This window comes from Calypte anna, chromosome 3, assembly GCF_003957555.1.
Source record: "Calypte anna isolate BGI_N300 chromosome 3, bCalAnn1_v1.p, whole genome shotgun sequence".
NCBI classification, from domain to species: Eukaryota; Metazoa; Chordata; class Aves; order Apodiformes; family Trochilidae; genus Calypte; species Calypte anna.
Genome location: NC_044246.1, coordinates 24,840,325 through 24,864,044, shown reverse-complemented (window position 1 = coordinate 24,864,044; position 23,720 = coordinate 24,840,325). Strand labels below are relative to the sequence as shown.

Genomic DNA, 23,720 nt, shown 5'->3' with positions numbered 1-23,720 from the left:
TGCATTGGCTCTTCTTCTGTCTTGGTTATATAATTATAATATATATATAACATATAATTAATACATTATATATATATAATTTTTATTTTATTGCTATTACTGTGTAATATGACAAAAATATTTCTCACTTTTCATATTTTCATACTCAATAGAAACTGAGTATCAGATCCCCAGCTAGGTTAAATTGGTACAACTCCACTGACTTAATGGGAGCTACTTTAGCTTTCACTGGCTGCATACATGGTTTCTAGTTTGTGGTTCAGATCATCTAATTACTGAATAAGGCTTCACCATACTGTGACATTCATATATAGTAATGGAATTCAAAGTTTTGACAAGGGTTAAACAGTTAAATATAAGTACACATGCTGACGTGTGGAATAAGATCTTTCCACTTCTCCCATAATTTTTCATCATGAACAACTGGATTAAAAGCAGTGTACTCTCCTTCCCACTGGTGTCTCGACCACCTGCTAAAGGCCTTCAGATACATGAGCCAGGATAGGTTCAGTATCAGCACATTTCTCACAGGACTCTAGAAATGAGTATCTTTAATGCAGACCAAATGAGCTAAATTAGAAGGGAGTTTTTCCAGCCAGCATTCCAGAGCTGTGAATGTCACATGGGAGCCCATGGTCCAACAGGCTTTGTCACCCTGATGCTAAGGAAGGCCTTCCTACAAGCTTCCATGCATCTTTTTCTACTTGTACCTATCACATCTTTGCAAGTACAGCTTCTCCCCAGTGATGCACATTTTGAAAAGTCAGAAGACACCAATACTGGATAAAAGCTGGATACTGTCAGGGTGCTTCATCGGGGTCTAGACTGAGGTGAGGTAGTTGAAGTCTTTCAGTACAAAATTCTTAAAGATCCTATATTGACCTATTTGTCTTTTGACTTCACATGCCAGGTGATGTTCTACAACCTCAGGAAAGACTTCATTCTTCCAAAAAGTGCTTGGTTTCCATAATAGAGTGTCACAAGTCCTTTCTTCTTCCTCTGACTTAATATAAAATATAAGTTACAGAACTCAAGTTCAGGGATGAAGGGTTTCATGTTTCCTCTTCTTCCACTCTATAAACTATTCTACACATAGGCTTCTTCCACTCTTCTTTTTTAAAGCTCCATCATCACCATTTGGAGTTATTCAGGCCGGAGAAAAGAAGCAGCAGGGAGAATGACTGTAGCCTCCCCTAAGAACACTGAATTATGTGGAATAATTCTGGATCTCAGGTTTCCAGGACTCCTTACACACTTACACATAAAGAATAAAATGCATTAATGGGCTTTAGAAAATTCCTGAGATATGAGCTGAATCAGAGAAGGAGTCTATCTGCCATTAAACATAATACTTTCTTGGCAGCCGTTCCTCTTCTGCAACCTTTGGCTTTGAGATTTGTTTCAGAGAGACAAGAGAAATTTTGGAAATCTTCTAGTTAGCAGCTGTAGGCCCAGGAGTCAGGCCCATCACACACTGTTCTATACTGGTACTTTCCCAAGTATGTTGTATGGACTTTGTACACACAGCATGGTTGCTTCAGTGCAGATTGTAATCATTGATTATTTTAATATGTATGTAGCTTAATATGTGTGTAGTGTGTGAAAGTGTAAAGTGTATTTTAAATAACTGTCTTGGCAGTTATACAATTCAGTGTTTATGTTTTCATGGAATGCAATGTTTGTGACTGATGTTAAAATGACAGGAGAAGAAATCAGATATGGTTGAGCAAGTTCTAGTGTTGATCCAGACTGGGCCAGCCTTGCACTGCAGCTGGCTGTCAAGGGCATGAGGTGCCACTTAACACTGTACAACTTTCTGCTACATATATACATTATTATCACTTGTTGATGGCAGTTTGGCAACTTAGATCTCTATCAAGCAAACCAAATTCTGATTCCTTTACTACTCCACAGAGTTAGTTCACATTCCTCTGACATCAGGTTCGATTCTTGTTAGCAGCCAGACTACAGAAGCTAAGAGGTGAGCTTGCTTATTCTGAGCAGACTTGGATCTTGTATTAGGTGAGGGCCCCACCCTGAATCCTGATCTCTGATAACTAACTCTGAAACATTGCATTACCACTAGCATACAAGCCAAATGTCTCCATAGATATTTATGTTCCAAGAGCCAAATGGAAGCTCATTTTTTACTTCTGATTTATGTTACGTTTTACAGACATGAGTAACCCATGTGGGATATCTTTCCCACAGCGTAAAACCAATGTAAATTCCCATGACTCAGGGATTTGTTTCAATGCTCACGTATAAACTCTCATTAGAAATGATTATGCTTGAAGATCAAAAGAAAAGTACACTCGCTTATATTAATGTTTAATGCATAATTCACATTGTTAGAACGAAACAACAAAACAGTGGTGGTTGTTATGACAAAGATTAAGCATTGGCACTACTAACCAATTCTCATAGAGGATCCTTCACTTCATGGCATTGGCTGTGCACTGAGATTTCCTCTTGAGCGTGATGTGCCATCATCTCAGAGATTAAAAGACCCCTTCCTGACTGGACAAGTAATTCCCCTGTAATGACAGGAGTGTGAAACAGCTGGGATACCCTACTGCTGCTGGTGGCTTCGATGCTCAGAGACCTCTCAGTAGAAGCAGTGTAGAAGTGGAAGTGTAAAATAACCTAAGCCAATTGTTTACACAAAAAACCAAAGTGGGATTTCAGATCAGTCATGCTTCCGTATGGTCCAAACCTCTCACTGCCTTCGATCTTGGCCTAGGTTGAACCTCAGTATAAAGACTGAGTCATGGTCATTCTGTCAGCGTGACACAATTCAAGACCTTGATTTGTTACTTTATGTTTATCTGTGTTTTACCTTTTTATAAAAAAAATTACTTTCTCACCAGAAAACTGCTTACTTAAATAAGGAGGTTTGGTGTGAGGGAGGTGTACTTGAAATCCACTCCCTACGTCGACAACCCAGGAAAGCATAGTCATGCTGTCATGCTCATAATCACAAATCAAATTCAGAAATTATAGTCCTAGGTGTGGCATCATTTGTGGCCACTTACAAAGAGCAGCAGGGCTACTTCATCTGCATAAGGTAAGACCCCTGGGTACCCTCCACCTTCTCACGTTACAGCCTTGCACATAAAGTAGGAGTTGGGCTTTTTTTATCTTCATAGCTTTTATTGGCTTTTCCCATGTCAACGTTTAAAGGGTCAGCAATTTGTACCACCTAGCTTTTATGTTTATGCGTCTTTCAAAAAATTGGCTGTTTTACTAGCTGAGCTTACCTAATTTTTTTCTTGTCTAGGTTTTGTTGTTATTTTTTCCCCTAAAAACCACACAAACAACCTTGAGTTTAAAGAGTCTTAATTTATGTCTGTCACCTCTCTTCCCAGGGAGGTTCATGGCCCAGAATGAGACAAAATTACATTTGACAAACTTTCTGCCAGGCTAAAAGTCACAAAAAAATTTGTGTGTTCTCGTTATCATTTTGGTAACTTTCCTGTACACCAGCAGTGATACAACACAACTGACTCAGGGCTAAGTAGCTGCCTGAGTTTCTAGAACATTTTTCCTGATTCAGATCTCTGTAAGCAAACTATAAATTAGCTTTCTATTCTTAAGCTGCCTTCAGAAAGCCCTGCTGGTCTGCACACTCTTGGGCCCAAGTCTGAGAGGCTACTTCAGGAACTAATATTGCTGAATGAGAAAGGGTGCTACTGCTTTGAGTGACATGAAGTTGACCATGGGTGTTTATGAGGACAGAGAAGAGCTTTGTTCCTTGTTTTCCTTTTGTTTATAACAACCCGCTCAAAATATTTACAATCAAGAAACTGATCTTTTCTCCAGTAAAAGTTGTGTTGTCCACTTTAAGGCACCTGAGAACTTACTCAACAATTGGTTAAATTGTTTGGTTTTAGTGGAGAGCAATAGGCATTGCTATTGTGCAATTGATGATAATGGTTGTTGTGGGGGTTTTGTTGAGTAAGAAAAACCTCTAATGAATGAGCATGCTTCAAGAGGAAAGATGTCAGACACTGGACTAAATTAACCTCACGTTATACAGACAGAATTCTGTTTTCACCTGTGGGACTTTGAACCTGTCCACACACAAAATGATGCCATTATAAGGGTACACTGCAGTAATTACTCTCAACTAAAAACATGTGTAGACAGAATCTTATGCCAGCATAAGATTCACTTTGTTGAATTATCTTAATTCACTTTGAAAGTGGACTAAGTGAGACCGGGAAATTACTCAGTCATTCCAGAATGAATAAGCTACCTGAACACAGTTCTGGTTTATGTTCTCGTCCAACCTTATTCCAGCATAATTTCCTTGGGCTGAGGACACATCTGCATGGCAAATGAATGTGTGATTATAGATTATAGACATACCAACCTTTCCTTTACTCTCACTGGCATGAGTAACAGCAGTAATGAAAGATGTTAGCAGATACTTCAGTATAGCCTATTAACTGCAGTATACACGCAGTTGGTTGTGAACAGCCTCTGCTGCAATCCACCTGATCACACCCTCACTTCAGACACCACTCATGTCCCTTAGGCTGATACCAGGGCTGCATCTCTGGTGTGTACGCACACCAAAAATTGCATATGTGATAGGACTGCACAGCTGAGCTAAATGGGAAACAGGTGAGGTTAATCACATTGGAGAAGCATGGCTCACGCATTTTTCATATACACACCTCTGACAACCACATAAAGTGTCAGCTGTGCAACTGCGAGGCCAAATTAAACATGCCATAGAGAAGCACAACTCAGTTGAAGGACAAGAGGCTTTTCAGGAGCAGTCACCATGGATTTACTAAGGGGAAGTCATGTCTGACCAACCTCATAGCCTTCTATGAGGATATAACCATGGGGATGGATGATGGCAGAGCAGTAGACATAGTTTATCTTGATTTCAGTAAGACGTTTGACACCATCTCCCACAGCATCCTTGGAACTAAACTGAAGAAGTGTGGCCTAGATGGTCAGGTAGTGAGGTGAATCAGAAGGTTGAAGGACAGAAGCCAGAGAGTTGTAGTCAATGGGATGGAGTCAAGTTGGAAGTCTGTTTCTAGTGGAGTCCCTCAAAGGTCAGTACTGGGACCAGTACTACGCAATATATTTATAGATGACCTGGGTGAAGGTGTGCATACATAGAGCATGCTATCAGCAAGTTTGCTGATGACAAAACTGAGTAGAATGGCTGACACCCCAGAAGGCTCTGCTGCCATTCAGAGGGACTGAACAGACTAGAGAGCTGGGCACGGAGAAATTTAATGTATTACAACAAGGGCAAGTGTAAAGTCTTGCATCTGGGAAAGAACAACCCCAGGTACCAGTTGGGGACTGAGCTGTTGGAGAGAAGCACAGGAAAGAGACCTGGAGGTGCTGGTGGATGGAAGGATGACCATGAGCCAACAATGTGCCCTTGTGGCCAAGAAGGCCAATGGCATCCTGGGGTGCATTAGAAGGGGGGTTAAGAGTTGGTTGAGAGAGGTTCTCCTCCCCTTCTACTCTGCCCTGGTGAGGCTGCATCTGGAATGTTGTGCCCAGTTCTGGGCCCCACAGTTCCAGGACTGGGAACTGCTTGAAAGAGTCCAGCGCAGAGTTGCCAAGATAATTAAGGGAGTGGAACATCTCCCTTATGAGGAAAGGCTGAGGGGAGCTGGGGCTCTTCAGCTTGGAGAAGAGAATGAAGGGTGACCTCATCGATGTTTATCAATATGTAAAGGGCGAGTGCCAGGAGGATGGAGCCAAGCTTTTCTCAGGGGTGACTAACAGTAGGACAAGGGGCAATAGGTGGTTCCATATAAATATTAGGAAGAAGTTTTTCACTGTGAGGGTGACAGAACACTGGAACAGGCTGCCCAGGGAGGTTGTGGAGTCTCCTTCTCTGGAGAAATTCAAAGCCCAGCTGGATGCATTCCTGTGTGACCTGCTGTAGGTGACCCTGCTCTGGAATGGGTGATTGGAATAGGTGATCTTTTGAGGTCCCTTCCAACCCCCAATTTTCTGTGATTTCACTATGGCTGAATTTGGCTCCGTAGGTGAGATGTTCCTTATTTGACTAATACTTGTTTTGTTGCCTATCTGCTAATTTATTTTAACAAAATTAATGCGTTTTACTGCTTCTTTAAGTGCATTCCAAAAATAGCTATTTAATTAACTAACTCACTTTTAAAAGTCTAACAATCACAACTTAAAATCTACCTGTTAGCTTAGGTATGGGATAATTGCAAGCAGCATTCATCCTTCCAAACAAAGCATTCATCCTTCCAAACAAATTCTCCACATCAATCAGAAAGAGCCTCACTTAAAATGAATGGCAAAATACAGAAAACAATTAAGTTCTACATAGGGCTTTTCAACTCTACAAAAAAAACCTCCAAAAAATACCCAACAAAAAAAAACCCCAAAAAAACAAACCCAAAAAAAACCCCCAGTAATGTACTGTACTGAGGAAGTATACTTAAGACAGGTAAGAATTCAGTCTCAAAGCAGTTCAAAACAATGCCAGAAGAGAAATGTGAAACAAATGTGTCTTTCTAGCCAAGCCAAAAACATACTGTGTTGCTTGGGTTAAATAAATAAAAGCTTTCAATTTCAGGCTCCTTAAAATGTTTGGCCTGTACTATATTCCAAAAAAGGCCTTTTTCCCCCAACTCTTTTTCCAGTTGCAACAGATGATCTCGCCATTTAAAATAATGTTTTTTCCAAGAGCAGAGAGTCCATCAACAGAAAAGGTGTATACTAACTTCTCCCTTTTTTCCATTTAGAAAAAGTGGAATAACAAAACCTGATTGGTAACAGTATTAAGTAAAGGCTATTTTGTATTTAAAACAGGAAAATGAAAGTGTTAGTGCTAATACTAAGGCTGAACAGAGGCAGCTGCAAAAAATATAATTTGGTTTCAGCATTGCTACACGTGTCCCTTAATGAACTCCACAGTGCTAGTTCCATGTGTATTGGCAATATACCTCATTATAACAGGTGGTGTAAAAGGTAGCATGGAAGGGGTAATACTTGATTTTGGACACTAAGACACTCTGTGGTGGCTTTGCAGGTGGTGTGGTGTCCCAGCAGTTGGGTTTACTAACAGTGTGTATGTATCAGCAGATCTTCAGCTAAGAGGTACTTAAATTGGAGTTATAGGACCTTTCCCAGTGAGGCCTAGTTCTGGACATACTTCTGCACGTGTCTTAAGTCCAGTATGTAAATTGTCCCCTAAATTCAGCGGGACTCTTCTCGTGGCTTTACAGTATTTGCCTTTTAAAAGTACAGAAGAACAGGGAAGAAAACGCAGGTGGCTTCCCAGCCCCTACCATTACTCTTGGCATTGCTCAGGGCCTGCACCGTGGCCACGCTGACTTTGGTGCAGACTGCAGGCTCCAGCTGACTCCCTGTTTTGAAGTAAACCATCCTGCTTTCAGAAAGAGGTGCTGCAGGAGAGCTAGGGGAGAAGTGGTTTAACCCCCCCACGCATCAATCCTGCCAGGGTTTGAGTCAGTCTTCTGCTCTCTGCAGCGACGCCATTCTGCTTGCCAATTTCCCAACTACTGCCGTGCCTCCTCCGGCCCCGCGCTGCGCAGTCCTGGGGAACCCCCCGAGCACCCCAAATGTAACTCACTGCCATAGCAGCCTGTGCGTAGGGGGCTCCCCCTCCCCCCTCAGCCTTACCCTGCAAGGAGCTTGGAGGAGATTTGGAGGCGGGGGCTGGGGGGGTCTGCGCGGCTCCGGGCCTGCGAGGCAGCGGCTGCACCGCCAGCTGCCCTGCTCCTTGCCTACCTCCCTCTTGAATTGCGGGTACCTGTTTTTTTTAATTTTAATCTTTTTTTTTCTGGTTCCTCCACCCGCCCCCGCCGGCCTGGCAAATGGCCTGCCGGCGGCTGGCGGCGTGTGCGTGCCTGTATGTGTCCCCACGTCCCCTTGGAGAGGTGTCCCGTCCGCCTCCGGAGGACTCGGCCGCCCGCATCCCGGCTACCGGGCGCTGGCAGCCCCTCCCCGCCCCCCGTTTTCGGTAGGGCTTGTTGTTGTTTGGTTTTTTGTTTGGTTGGTTGTTGTGTTTTTTTTTCCAGGTGGGACTTGGCGGTGACCGGCGAGGCTCGCCTGGCACTGAATGTCACCCTGAAGGTAAAATGAAAGACAAAAAGATGAACGCATGCCTGCTCCCCTCGGCCGCGCCGCCGCCTCTCCCCCGCGCCCGCCGGAGCGCGGCAGCCACCATCGCGGAGCGGCAGCCCCCGCCGCGCCCCGGATTTCCTGTCCCCGCTTTTTATTATTTCCCTTAAAAAAACCCGCACGCAAAAAAAAAAAAAAAAAAAAAACCAAAACCAAACCAACCCCCCCTTCAAAAAAACCTGCAAAACCCCAAAAACCTGCATGCCAGAGGAACGTGCACGTACCCGGTAACGAGCCCAGGAAAAACCCGGCCGCTTCCCCCTTCTCCTGCCAAGTTATCATTGAGAAAACAGACAGGCGGCGTGACGTCCCGGGTCAGGCCGAGTGCGGACCGGCGCTACCAAGGCGGCAGGGAGGCCCGGGGACGTCGCCGGGGCTGGGGCCGGGGGGATCAGGGCCTCCTCCGCACGCTTGCCGCCGCCGTCCACTAGCCGGGCCCTGCCCGCTGCCGCTGCCACCCCCGGCGCCCTCCGCCTCGCCACCCGGCGCCGCCTGGCCTGCCGCCCGCCCGCCGCTCCCCCCTCGCCGGCGGAGGTCGCGGGAGCCCAGTTAAAGGAGGCGTGTGTAAAGATTTTGCAATGTCCCTGCATGGTGTTGTAGACTTTCCTAGCAAAGAAACCGGCTTCGGCTTCTTTAAAATCCCCGACGACTCACCTGATTAACCTGCCTGCGGTTCTGAGCTGACCAGGTAAAGCGAGCCCCCCCCGTCCCCACCGCGCACCTCTGCCAGCTGACACTGCAGCGGGGGCATGCTTTTGCTGGGAGATGAGCCGCTGCCAGAAGCGCTCCCCCCCCCCCTACCCCCCAATTCCACCTTCAGACCTTGCCAATTGCACTTGCTCCTAGTCACTCCCCCCCCCGAAAAAAAAAAAAAAAAAAAAAAAATCAGCTTTGTAAAAAGCCGCACAACAGCACCGGCCGCCCGGGGTTTAGTGGTTCTCGTCTCTCGGACAATTATTTTAAATTATTGGCCTGGGGTGTGTGTGTGTTTGTGTGTGTGTTTGTGCTTGTGCAGGAACGGAAGGGAGAATGTTTTTTGTTGTTTTTTTTCTGCTATCCTCCCCCAGCGAGTCTTGTCCTTTCCCCTTGCCCGGGGTCAGGGCTGCCGGGGAAGTGACGAGGCTTTTAGCCAGCAAGAGTTTGGGTCCCAGGGACCGGACTCTCAAAGCCGGTGCCGGGGCGCGTGTGATTGTCGCGCCAGCTGCCCTTGTCGTCCTGTCCCCTTCCTCCCCTCGCCCCTCCTCCCCGGGGTGCCCTTTCGGTAGCCCCGAAATGTCCCGGGTGCGGCGCGGCCCGGGCAGCGGCAGGGAGAGGCCGGCTGGCGGGGGAGGGGGGGGGTCAGGGGGAGGAAAGAGGGGCGTCCTCGCCCCCGTCCCTCCCCCGCTTCCCTCTCCTTACTGAAACACTTATGCGAGCGGCTGGCGGGGGCCGATCAGGCCCTGCATGGCACGCCGGGTGGGGGGCACTGCTGCTGCCGGGGGGGTCCCTTTACCGCTGTCCCCCGCGGGCTGGTGAGGCGGCAAGGGCCGTGGCCGGGCGAGACTTGTTTGGCTCGGCGGCTACCGTCGTGTCGAGACCCGCGGGGGAACCCGCAGGCACAAAGGCAGCCGGGACTGTTCGCACCCGCATCAGGGGGGGCGAAGGAAAGTGTGGAAAGTCACTGTACTGCCTGCTTCTCGTGGTGCTTCCATCTCCCAGCCCTGTCTGTGGAGGAGTGGGGGTCTGAATGTCACTCGGTTGCGAGGAAGTGTTGGTTCCCTCCCGCCCCCTTCATATGTAAATATATATATAGGTATATATATATATGTAGTTTTTCTCTGGGCATTAGTGCTGCGAAGGAGCGAGTGGTCTGGAGGTATATTTTGAAGTGCTGCAGGGAAAGTGCTCTGAGTACTTGGTCTAGTTAATATGTTTCTCGTGATACCAAATAAGAGAGGACTGCATTTAGGAGATGACAAAATAATGGGGGAGGCAAGTAAAAATGAGCAGAATATGAAGGAGAGGAAAATGAAGGTGAATCGTAGTGTGGGAAGGCAGGCTTTTGTTTCTCCCGTTATTCCCCCCTCACCCAAATCCCGTCTTTTCACACTGTCAAGGAAACTCTAGCAGCAAACTTGACCCAACAGAAAAACATGAACACACACCCCAACCCCTTTTCAACCTATCATCACTTGTGGCCAGGAGTGAAATCTGAATGCCCTTTGTATAAAACCGCAAAGTTTTAAGCATTTATTGGGCATCCTGCCTCAAATGCGAAGTGTAAAACTTGCCTGATATGTTTTGGTGTTACTTCCCTGTTTTATTTCAGAGGACAAAATGTTCTGGTGTAGCATACTTACCCTTGCTTTCAGAATGGGACTAGTTTACAATATAACCTACATTATATATACATATATATATATGTACATTATATATACATATATATACAGATTATATATGGTGTGTGTGCGTGTGTTGCATATATATATATATATATGTACATTATATATACATATATATATAGATTATATATGGTGTGTGTGCGTGTGTTGCATTTCCACTGAAAATAGCCAAAGACTTGGAATGATGGAAACGACTCATGTGGTTGTGATCTTCGTTGTCTTGAGAGTATCAAGGTAGCCGTGGTTCTGCATAATGGGGGGGGGGTGGGGGAGGGGGTGGGAAGGAGGGAGACTGTGGTGTGAGGGGTTTCATGTCTGTACAGGAATCTGGCAGGTCTCCTTTTAGAGGAATTTACAGTTTAAAATGTGCCAGGGGCAGGAGAAGGTAAACATGACATTCAGTGTGCTCATTATCAAAAATAAGGAAAACAAATGGATTGCATTAACTGTGTGTGCAGTATCACAGTTATTCCACCGTATTTTGTCAGAAATTAAAAGGTTACCACTAGAGTGCTATATCGCTATCTCAAGCCTGGCACCACTTATTACTGCAACGGTATTTCAATATTAAGTGATCTTAGAGATATTTCATCTTTCATTTTGAATCCTGAATTTGAATCAGTATTAGGATGTCAGGGCTGTGAGATAAGGTATAACAAACTAAGTAGACAGCTGAAGGGCTCCTGCTGAAGGTGTTGCTGAGAAGGATATCTTGGGCTGTTCCCAGTAACCTTGTTTACAGGGACGTTTCAATTGCAACCTGAATTTCAGCAAGAGGCTGCCTGGACTAATGCCTGCGTGTCATTTGCACTCTCAACCTTCTCTCTGCCTTCCTTGCATAGGGGTAAAAACTTTTCTGGAAGGTTAGGGTGATTTTCTGATAGGAAAATTAAGATGTTTTCCTAAGAGGAACACTGCTCTTTGAACTCTTGTACATTAGCAACAAAGTATTCATGTTTTGATTTTTTTTTTTTTTTTTTCCTCTGATGTGTCAGGATCAGTAGTTACACCAGTCTTTTTAACTTCATGTGTATGGGTTTGATTTATTATATTTAAGTCTTGGGGGTTTTGAACCTATTTTGTAGCACGTGAAATCAGATCAAGTCAGAATGTGAAAAGATGCGTGCTGTTGCAAGGAACAGTTTTGTAGTAATCTGCTAATTTTTTGTTTCCTTTTCCTAAAGCTGTTCCAGGAAAGTCACGTGGGTTTAGTGAGTGGGTGCTAAATGCCAGAGCCACATTGATGAAAAAAAATGCTGTTGAAATACTTTGGAATAATAAATAGGATATGTAATGGTCAACCACAAGATAAAATTTTTACACAGTGTTTTTATGGCTCTAAATTGGCTGCATTGTAAACCAAGCTTAGTACTCTATTAAGTCATCAGAGTTTTCAATTATTTAAGATTTCTAGTCAAGCTCTCTAATACAGTCTTCATTGTGCATATCAGGAAATTATACATAAGATTGTAATTCCTTGTTAGTATGTGAGGGCTTTGTTGTGGGAGGGGGGGTTAATTTTGACTTACCAGGACAAATACTGCAAAGCATGCACACAGAAAAATGATATAGAAATAGCTCCAGTCCTACAAAATAGGGATAGTTACAGCACTGAAATGTACCTAATACAATTTGAGATCCACTCACTAAGAAACCTTGACAGTATCTGCCTTGCAGGTACCATGCATTTGGAAATACTATATCTCCATTTAAATGCAGATCTTCACTTTTCTCCAGGGGGCAGTTGGTGAATCTTTCGATTGAACCACTGGTACTAGAAAAACTAACTGAAGATTTACCCATGAACAAGAGACCCTTTCAAGTCTGTCTTTTTGAAATAATGATTATAAAATTTCCTAGTATCACATGTTTATGTTGCTTTTGATTACCTTTCCAAAATCACAGGTGAAGAATAGCTTCTTTTAATCAAGGTAGGCCCCTGTTTGCATGCTGGTTTAGAAATCTTAGAAGAGATAACCATTACAAATAAGTTCTTTGTTTTTACATGGGTATTGTGTTTGCATGTGAGTTTCCTCAAATGGACAGAGCAGTCTTGCTTTGATTTTGACCTAGATTCCTCCTGATTATTCCTATACAGCTAGTACCTGCTTATTTCCCACTGTGAAAATAGGAGAACAACTGTTGATGCTATCTAGCGGGAGCTGTATGGGCAATAGGCACACATGTCCAGCCATCTCCCCTCCTCCTCCAAGGCTTCATTAGTAACTGATAGAACAGTGCTGCAGTCCAAAAAAAATGCAAGCCAATATTTTCTCTCCTGTAAAATTTTATTCTTTGAGGGTTTGATTTAAATGATAATAGGGAAAAAAAAAAAAAAAAAAAAAAAGGAAGAGGTTGAATGAGTGAATTTATTTCTGCTTCCAGATTTGGCACACAAACTTTGCACACTTACAGATGTGAACAGAGCTATGTTTAACTGAAACACACCTCAGATCCAGCTTATTTCATATTTGTTTGAAACTCAGTGCTAGTAGGTATCAGCCCTCCTTAGAGGGGCTTCTCCTATCCAGTCCAGTTTTCTATATTGTTTGCCAGCTGCTTAGTTTGCAGTGTAGCCCAAGGCTTTAAAAGTCCAGGAGGAAGGGAACAGGAGCTCCCTGTTTGGGGTGCAAGCAGCACTAACTGCCTGGTGCTGATGAAACTAAAGGTCCTGACCTTCCCTATGGCCAGTACCATGTGCTGTACACCTTCCAAGCCACTCCAGTCACCCCATCATGGGCAAGGGTGCTGCCTGAGGTTGGTAATGGTGTATAACCCATTGGTCCCAATACCCTGGAGAAAACATGTGCTTCAACACCTGCCAGGAGTCCAGGCAGATCTGCAAAGTCCAGTCTTAGATGCATGAGCATTAATAGCAGAGCTTCCATTCAGCTTAACTGATATTCCTATAAACATCTATAAACATTTGTGTTTCTAGTGGAAGCTACAGCTGGGTGGACTTCTTAAATTAATGTTTTATATACTGAGGTTGAAAGGAAAGTTGAGACTGATACGTTAACTTACCATCTCAGCTATTCTCTTGACATCAGTTGGATTACTACATCTATGACAAGGAGATTAGGTGCAAGATCTTCACACACAAATGTTTTTATTAGCAAGTTGATCGGTGGAGATGTTACTTCTCTGAAAATCTTAAGTCAAGTCTAGGCAAGTACAAACCTGAGTATGCATACATGAGTTAAGCAGGGCCCATGTTTTATAATACATTTTTTTCTTTAATATCTGAACAAGATCTCCTATTATAACTCAAGCATTAGGGGAAAGAAAATGGAACTTTTCTCATACAGCTTTTCTGTTAGGGAAACTAGTGGCCGTTGCTTTGAAGCATGTGTAATTGATTATCATACATTTATTTTAAAAAGGAGACATAACAAGGAATCTAACATGATGTTTTAGAATATATCTTCTCCCCACAATGTTCTTGAGGGAAATGTAAGGTTGCAGGCATCATTTCATGCCCTGTATGTTTTTGAACATAAATCAAAGAAATTGTTGGAGAGTTATAGATGTTCATAGCAACTGTAGCTATAATAAACACATGCAGTATATATTTTCTAAGCTATTTTGTATGGGTGAAAAGCTGAAGCTGGCATTTTGTATGAACAATTCAACTTAATCACTGAAAATTTATTTCCTAGTTAGCGTGGATTACCAGTGTAGCATGAAGTTGTACACCTTGGTTTAAGTTCATCTGGTTGTGAAGCCTTGGTTTAAAGTGGGGAAGAATTTAAATTGGATCTAGACACCTTGAATGAATTATTCCAAATGTCAAATTTGTCATGATGCCTCCATGGCGATATTTACATTTATATTATCCCCTACATTGTTTTCAAAGTATGTCAGATACTTTAGAAAGCATTTTTAATTGTACACATAGCACAAAATGTACGCATAGTAAAATAAAAAATAATGGGAATCCTCAGTGATCAGGTAGTGCTGAGCTGCTGCTGAGAGTGCCACATCTCTTAGGCATAAATATTTTTGATGATTCCATGAGTTTTGGTTTAAAGTCCTAATTGATAAAAATGGAGAAGGGCCTTCGATGGAGGAATTTCAGTGAGGACATAGTAGTCATTTGGTGTGCAATAGGAAGCTCTTCCATACACATTGCATTAAAATCCTAAAAAAAAACCTTAGAAGTTACAGTTAATGTGCATGTGGACAGACTGGGGGTAGGAGACATTCAGGATCTGTGCAGAGATCAAGCAGCTCTAGATAAATGAAGTTTTGGACTTCATACTTAAACAAAATCCTAAGTGTCTGAATAAAACAGGTAGGGTGTGTTTCTTGGAGTCTGGCCTTCCAGCTCTAGCTCTGACTACCTTGCAGATGCCTATTGGATTCAGAGATGGATCATTAAAACTGAAAATTTTACTGAGAAGTTTGAGACTAGCTAAAAGGCTTGACTTCTAAAAGTGTCTGGACTTGTGTTTTATTGTGGTTATTTTCAATCATTCCTCTTTTATTACAAGTGCCAGAAATCTCTTTAAAAGAGAATGCTGGTCTTTGAATACTTGACTCCTGAAAACAGGGTTTTAAAATATACAACAAATATCCTGAGCTTGATGCTGAAATTGAGAATTTTTTCTGGTTTACTTGTGTGTAGTACTAGACTTAAATGTCTTCCTCTTGATGTCTTTGAATTTTAAGAACCTTGTTTATTAAAAAAGTTTATTACATTGTTGCAACTGATGGATGGGAGGTGCCATCTTGGTCACCAGTGCTAGCTTAGACTTCTGAAGAGGGATTGGTTTCCAAGGGCCACTCTTTCCTCTGGGCATGGTAGAGGAGGAATGGAGACCTACAGCTTCTGACATTCCATGATCTTGGGATCAGCTTCCCCTTCTTCATTTCTTGCCTAGCTCTTGTTCTCTATCCTCTCCGAACATTTTTTGTAGCCTCTCTTTAATAGCCAGGCTACTTTATCCCATCCTCAGGAGGTTGGAGAAGGAACTTTGAATTGTTACTATGCTCCCTACTTTATGCAACTCTGTGAAAATAAAAATTAAAGAGAAAATCAGGAAGGAGAGAAAAGGGAAGACTGGGTGTTGCAGGTTGAGGTATAGCCAGGAAGATTGAGAGGAGAAAGTTTTGGCAGTTCCTGTGTGTTCTGTGATTGGGATCGGTGTATACTTGCATAAAAGAAGAGACCTGAAGGAGCTCTGTCCCTGGATCCGTATGGACCCATATGTGATGGATGGGACAGATAAGAAGTCAAGTCTAGCCTGAAGTAGACATCCTCCAACCCTGAAAAGTGCGGGCTGGGCTGTGTTGGGTAGGAGTGCTGAGTACAGTTCAGTTGTTCCTCTCGTACTGCATTTGGGAGACTCAGCCTTTCTGCACAGACTTTGCCTTTAAAGAGGCTCTTGAGGAGGAAACTTCATTCACTGAAATTTCTGCTTCCACAGGGATTTTTTTTTTAAACTTGTCTTAAATTGGTGCCATGTGTTCCACCTGACAAAAAGAGTTTGTTTTACTCTGTACTGAATTTTTAACAGAAAAAAGCCCCTCCTCCTGCCATATTACAGTCAAAAGAGACCAGGTGGGCAAGGACTGAGGACAAGGTACGGAGAGGCTGAGCTGCTGGCTGGGCACTGCAGCACAGAAAGCAGGCAGTCCAAGGCTGTGGCCCTTCTTATGGCACAGTTGCAAGCTGGATGTATAACCTCAGGTTTTAGTCCTTTACCTTCCTCTGACATGAAACCCCTGTCTCTCAGCTTGAGCAATGCAGAAACTGTGCTTTTGCAACACACATTGAATGTGATGGTGCTGGTTTAGGTGCGGAAAGGTGAGGTGATGTGCCAGAGGTAACGCAGGTAGTCACTGAGCCCAGCCTGGCAGCCAGGATTTTGATTCCCTGCCTTGCACTGTGTCTTTGGGGAGAAGAGCAAGATTAATCTTGCTTATGCCATCATACGCTTTCATTTCTTTGGTGTGACAAGGTGCAGGGGTGGACAGGTTCTATCTCCCAAAGGAGAGAGGCAAATTTGGGTAGAAGTTAATGTTGAATCAGTATGGTTACCCTGCTATGAAAGGTGTCTGCCTTTTATAAAAAAAAGTATTTTAATGTTTTACTAATCAGGTTTTGCTTGTTGCTACTTTTTTTTAATTGAAGGGAGGTACGGACATGAACTATAAGTACCTTAGGAAACTGGGCCACAAACCCTGCTACTTGTTTGTACTTGTGAGTGAGTGTGTGCTCACATATGCAATGTGCATACACATACTCAGATGTTGTGTATGCACAGGATCTCAATTATTTTGCTGTTTGAACCATAGAGCATTCTGGCTTGATGTACTGTCAGTTTTGGTTTCTGCCCTTTAGAATAAAGTTCAAAATATTAAAGAAATAACACGCAATATACTAGTAGCTAGAATAGTCATAGCGCCTGAGGGGAAGAGAGGGTGGTGAATAATGTGTCTTACAAATGCCCAGAAAAAACCCTTAACTACTCCTAACCAAACTCTGCAGCAGTGCACTTTTCAAAGGGGCTCTTCCAGGTTTTGTGTCTGAGCTTTGATTGTTATCCTGGAGAGAGAAGTAGTTCCTGTTTGGAAAGCAGCAAGCAAGCTCAATGGTCAAGCTCTGACTGTGTGCCAGGGGAATGCATGCTCCCAGTTACCCTCTGGAGAATCACCTTGAGCTACATGGTGAAGCAACTAAATCCAAATTAATTACTGGAGTATTGCTTTCCAGTTTATGAGTTGAAATGGCACTAGCAGATGTATTATTTTTAAACCTTGCTTTTCTGGTCTTATTAGTTTACTCAGAGAGCAACAAGAACTGCAGAAGCTGATGCATCCCTGGCTGGTGCTGGAGGGCTGAGGCAGGAGCTAAGGAGGCACTAACAGATATTTGGAATCACACTGGGCCTTTGGTCAGAATACCAAACTTTGCCAGATTTAGGGTGTTGGGCTGCACGGTTTTAGCCCAGCGGGGACAGTGCAAAAAGGCTCTAGATAAAGTATTAAATGAAAGAACCAGCCCCCTCCCACTCCCAAAATCTTCAGCGTGTTCTCTGTGTCCGAAAAAAGAAGTGCTAAGAAGTGTGTCACTGATGCAAGGCAGGCTCGGGATGAATTTAGGATAAACAGGATGCTTATTGCACTTAATTTAGCAGTTCTCAGGCAAAAAATGCTTTTGAGTGCAGCTAACAGCCTCTCATCTGCAAATGCCACAATCAAGACAAAGCACAATATATTGTGGTGAATTCTGCAGTTCACAGTCATGACACAGTCAAACCCTCACATTACAGTGAGGGAGACTTGTGCTTGTATCTCGACTGCCTGCGATGCAGGGTTTCAGACCAGCATTAATAAAAAGAAGACAGTAAATATACAGTTCCAAAAGTCCTGCAGGATATGCAGCAAATGCCGGTGATTCAAACTGGGTGAAGTTGTCAAAGGTTGCTTTGCTTTCCAGAGCCTGGCAGTAGCTCTACTGAAATGTGATGCCATTGGTTTTCAGCAAAGGTTTCCTTCTGCGGGGCTGCGAACAGAGATCAGCTGCTACTGTGTATACACAACTAGGGAGCAAATCAGGCAGCACATTTAAGCAGCCTTTTTAACCCTGAGACTTTCCAAGATTTCTTCTTCATGCAGGAAGTTTCCTTTATATTGTCAGCCGTAGCACTTTGCTCATGTAATGAGATCAGAGCTAGGATCGCTGCTGCACAGTAGCAAGACTTCCTTAAGACATTTGTCCTTGAAACTGCACCAAACTCTTGGAAGAACCCAGAACCTGTAAGTATGTATGATATAGGCAACAATAGCATGGTGCAAAGCTGCAATCAACCATTATAGAATATCCGACTAGCAGGGCAGGAGGGATTTTTTTGATTTTTTTTTCGGATGTTATGTTACATTAATTTTCAGTTTGTTCTAAGGAAACAAATCAATTCGGGCTTCTGATACAGTGACTTTGCAGTAGATGAGCTAGTAGTAATATGTTTGATTTAACTATTTGTTGCTCTCATGTAGCTTGTGGGACAATTATTGTAGCCAGCAAACTATGGTGAACTTTTCTTATGTTTTTTAGGCATTTTAAGGGGTTTGGGGGTCGATCTTGCAAATAAGTTTTTGCTTTGCTTTTTGATTTTGGCAACCCCACCCTACGCCAAACTATAAATAACAGGGCAAACAGAACTAGTCTGTATTGTTCTAAGGTAGCAATAAAATATATTTATTTGCAGGCATAATTTAGTCATTAACAACGTTGCACTGTTTGGGGTGGGTTTTGTCTTAATTGAATCCTACTCAAGGCTGTCTGTTTTGTGTTTTACTGTGTCTGTTTAAGTTACTTTGCCAGGACTGCAGTCTGGGTGAACCTGTATTTAAGCACTGTTTATATTCTGAACACATTTCTGGTAAAATAAGTGTTTGAGATTTTTTTTTTTTTTTTTAAAGCCTTAAACAGTATAGTTTTATTAGCAGTGAGCGCCAGAGAAGGCACAACATGGATGAATGTCAGATGTAGACCACATAACCTAAGTCTTCCCTGCGCTAAGTCTGACCTGAACGCGTCCACTTTTGCGCCTCTGACTAATAAAAGCCTTGAGCTCCCTTTCAATAAATTTTTCATACTCAATGATACTTCTGTTTATCAGATTAATTTATCCCAGGTTAGCCTGATTGATAGCTGGACTGTGGTTTCTTAAGAGCTTTCTCTATGAAACCCCACTGAAGAGCTGCATTCCATTTAACCAGTGAATGTAAAAACTGGTAACCATGGATTCAGCCACCACTAACTGTCGAGAGCAATGACTTGTTGTAAACAATACAAATGAGCCAGGATAGCAGAAGCAACCAGACATGAAATGATTTTAATAGAAATTACGGTAAAGGTCATGTGATACTGTATCGGCTTGAATTCAGTGTTAAAGGGAAAGTATTTCAGTTTTTCAGGTTTGATTTAAATTGCACATCTCCGCTGGCTTCACATTTGCTTAAGACCCCCCAGAAGTGAAAATGAGGCAGTTCTTTGGAAATGCCCCTGCTTAATTGCATGTTATGGCTTAGGCCCTGATCCTGAAAATGCACGAATAACTCTAATCAATGGGATTATCCATATACTTAAAATTTCCTATTTGTGTTTGTAGGATTGAGGCCTTTCTAGGTAAGTTAGTAAGAAAAAAAAAAAAACTATTTTCTAAGGAATTAACCTGTCACTAAAGATAAATCATGGAAATGCAAGTTTTAGTACTGTTGTGTGCATTGGTAGGAGATTTTTGTTTGCTTGTTTCAATAACATGAAAACAAGTTATATTTATCCCTTAGCTTTTAAATGTTACGACTTTCATCTCTCATCCACCATTCCTCAAATCCACTTCTTATTTTGTAGCCTTTCTTTTGGAGAACTGGTAAACCATCGTGTTAGCTATTATAATACAGCATGGTGATAGGCACATGCAGATCGCATGAGCAGTCGTGTGTCCTATCTCAGGAATTTCCATCCCTACAAAATCTCTGCTGACTCCCAGCTGTCACATGGCTGTCACTCACAAATTCTAACCATAACCAAATTCTCCTCCCTGGGCATGCGCTCACCAAACCTCTTTACGTACACACACGCTTAGACAATTGCTCAAATGTCCCTGCTTAAGCACTTTTTCTGTGTAAATGGGTCTCCCCCACAAGTCTGCTGCATTCCACTAATGCTTCTCCCTTAATTTGTTCCTGGGTGCTACTTCCCTGCTGTGCCTGTGGTGTTTGTGCAGGGAGGAACCTGGAATGGGAATAGCAGTCAGGAAGAAATGCAAACAAAAATAACATTGTGTGTTATTTAATATAACAGTTCAAATCAGTGTGAATCAAAATTCACAACTTTCGTGGCCTCCTAAACCTCTCTACAAAAATGTAACCCTTACTGTTCTGTAGACAGCACTGTTACCTTACAGTATACTGACTTACTGTTTTGTCTATTTACTCATTGCAACATTTATATTATTTGCAAAATTTAGATTATAAAACTCCAAGTCCTTAACTTTGGTTATATCTAGGATCTTTCATTATTTCATAGATGTCACATACATCTATGTTGTTTTATGAGTAATTATGATTTATATATTTTTCAACCAAGGTGTTTCAAACAGTTTCTCATCAATCTACTTATAGCTGACTAGTCTCTGTCAAGCATAGGTTGAAACTAAAATGCATAGGTAAGTACAGGACAAATCCTGCATTCCCTGTTCTTCTGATCTGCCTTGCCAGACAGAGGGGCAATTGCTTGTGCGAGTTGGGAAGGTAAGATTTAGCTTATAAATAGAATAACAGCAGGCAAAAATAGACTGAGTTCTACTGAAAAGAAATACATTTGAGGAGTAAAAAGAAAGTACTTTAGCAGGAATATTTGGGGAAAAAATGCCAAACTGAAAAATATTTTCTGTTGCTTGTCTCTGTCAGTGTAAAGAGTATATTGGGGTACTCTGTAAATCAGACCTATAATTATGTTAGCACTTGGCAAAAAAGGAGGATGTGGCTAGACAGAAAAGATATCACCTTGACCTTGCATAGATATCCTGGGACAAATCCAGAACTGAAAGGAAACTGCAGGTGAAAGCACACTGAGTCTCAAGACCAATATCCAAGTAAGTGGGGGAACCCAAGTTAGCTTTCTTACCATAACCTCATTACAAACCACTACTAATTCTTACACCCCTTGACAACCAGGAGAGGGGATGGCATTTGAATCATTTTTGTCTGGCAGAAGAAACCAAGCTTCAGTGTGGACAGATAATGCAGTGTTCTGGAATGCAGGACTGCACTGTGGTTCCATGGACTTCACTGGCACTGTACAATGGGCACTTTTTCTTAGTCAAAAAATCTTTAGCATCTTTATCATCTGTGGCATAAGTTCTTGTCTCCTCTCCTGTATTTTGCATCAAATACTGAGTTTTCACACAAAACTTGCAGGAGTTAGTGGGTGAGTTGCCAGAGTTCTGTGCCCATCTGCAGATAGAAAGAACTGGGAGGCAAGTCCCATTATTTTTCTCCCAGTTTATCAAGTTCAGGTGCTGCAGGAGACTTCTCATTTGAAACAGAGATCTGTGAAAATGGATTTAAATCCCTAAAATGGAGACCTTGGTGTTTTATCTATAGAGAAGTCTCAGTGTGTGCAGTCAGGCAAATGTTGCAGTGCATACTTAGGCATCAGCAGAAATACTTACCAATAAAATAATTAGTAATAATTAATGATATGTCCTTTGTAAACACTGTAGTAGAAAATAATAACAAAAGTTTTATTTTATTATTGTAATTTAATCTACTACTTTTATGCAAAGACAACTGTTGTCAGTTAGATATCTCTTGTATATGAAAATATTGAATTGGCAGTCCTCTCAACTACAGTCAAATGGTGTAAGTACAGGCACCTGGCACCTTCATATCAAGCAGTCTTGACCAGGTGTAGGGAATATAGGGTAAACTGGTATCCACTTCTACTCACACTTCATGGTTGAGACAGCCAACAGCACTGCATGTAAGTGAGAAGTGTATCAGTAGCTTTTGTTGGGTGGACTCCTGGCTATCAGGAGCTGGACTGAAACCTCTTAATTTCATGGAGCATGGCAAACTAGTTAGTCACTGAATGACAGAATATTGTTCTTCGAATTGTTAAGCATCACAGTGTTCTATAAATTTCTGCTCCTTTCTAGTTTTACCTCTTCCCTGGTGTGGGTAAGTGAAGTTCTTCTGAGGATTCCTCTAGTCATTTTGTCTTAAGAACATTTATACTTTTTCCCATGGGCTATTGAAGACCCACAATTTATGGATTATAATGTTCTTCAGGTCAGCAAAATTGTCGTGGCGTCTAAAGACAGGACTGTGATCTGTATCAGCTGCATTAACTTTCCATGACTAGAACACATCTTTGATTATTCTGCATTATTCTTTTGTACAAACTAAGGTTGTTCTCTGTGTATTTTAGTTTTAACAGAACCAGACTGTCACTGACCATCAGTTTTTGCATGCATAGAATCTCTCCTTCCTGGCAAGGCTTTAGATCCAGATCCACAAAAGGATTAGATGCCTTAAGTGGGACTTAAGTAGGATTTAGGCATTGAAAGCCCAAACTGAGATCCTCAGGATCCCCACTGAACTGCCACCTAACCTTAGAAGTTGCCTAACCTGTGTGAGTGCCTCTGTTTTCAATATCAGGCTTTCCCAGGTGGCCAAATAGCTGCTTTGGATGTCCTCAAGTGCTTCCATCCTGACAAGGTTGAGCCTCTTTGCTTCCATCTTTCCCCTTACATCCCAACAGGCTTAAGAAACCATGAGCTCCTCTTGGAAAACTGGCTTTCTGTGTGTGATGTATCTCACTTTCTCCAGCTGTGTCCTTGAAGTAAAGGACCTGCCACTAGGTTTCTTTCAGGAGCAGCTTGGGAACCTTGAAAAAAATACCAAAATGGAGAAACTTGAGTATCACTGTTTAAACACATAGATCCTAGAGAACAGCTGGGACTTCAGGTGTGCATGGCCTCTGTTGTCTTCTGCTGGCAGTCTTGGAATGTTCTTTGCTTGCTGATGGCTGCTCAAGAATCTGTTGTCACTGCACAAGATGCAGGCTGACAGGGCTGAGGATTCTATCACACAAGCAAAGCACCTTCAAGTTGGTTACTGTGGTGTGAAATTATTATTGGTCCTGGAGGTTTTCTTGGAGAATTCAGGCCCTAGTGTTTTGTAACAGCAATTCTGGGGGAAGTGCTTTAGCGGGGAAGAACTCTTTTCTGCAAGAGGTCACTCAGGATTTCACCTGACTCTGTGATAAATAGTGGATGTTTTTGAAAGCCAGACTTATTGGGGTGTTGTGTGTGTGCACCCAGAAACAATAATAACTTTTTTAGGGCTTTAGTCTCAAGAATTTCTGGAGCTGTGGCTGGATTGATGGCTGTCTCGCTTTGCGGAGACCAAAGCAAATAGTGTCTTGTTAGTAGCTGAATAAATGGTCCTGTGCCATCACTTATTTCTCAGCTGTACTCATGACATTTCATGTGTTCTCAGCCATGTCTGTTGTTTGTTTAAATCCTACTCAGTTCCTTGATTTATCAGTTTTCTGTAGACTTTTGTTCAAGTAGTCCCAAATGCTATCCTATTCCAAATAGGTGCATTGTTATCAGCAAATAGTCTTTCATCAATAAGTTTAACTCTTCCATGTAACTC

General features: G+C 42.5%; 1 protein-coding gene across 16 annotated transcripts in view; it reads left to right on the top strand.

Moving 5' to 3' along the window:
* Nucleotides 1-23,720, top strand: part of ESRRG (estrogen related receptor gamma) — a 401,340-nt gene that overhangs the window by 11,811 nt on the left and 365,809 nt on the right. For 5 of the 16 annotated variants that reach the window (XM_030448172.1, XM_030448170.1, XM_030448168.1 and 2 more), the window contains exon 1: nt 8,649-8,851. The exons of 7 other annotated variants lie outside the window; for them this stretch is intronic. Coding sequence is in view for 2 of the 9 variants with exons in the window: in XM_030448165.1 (XP_030304025.1) it covers nt 7,857-8,002 (146 nt within the window). In the remaining 7 variants the exon portion in view is untranslated. Of the gene's footprint in view, nt 1-7,423; nt 8,003-8,648; nt 8,852-18,290; nt 18,309-23,720 lie in introns of those variants that run through there. 4 more of the 16 variants (XM_030448165.1, XM_030448164.1, XM_030448167.1 and 1 more) reach the window with 3 other exon arrangements.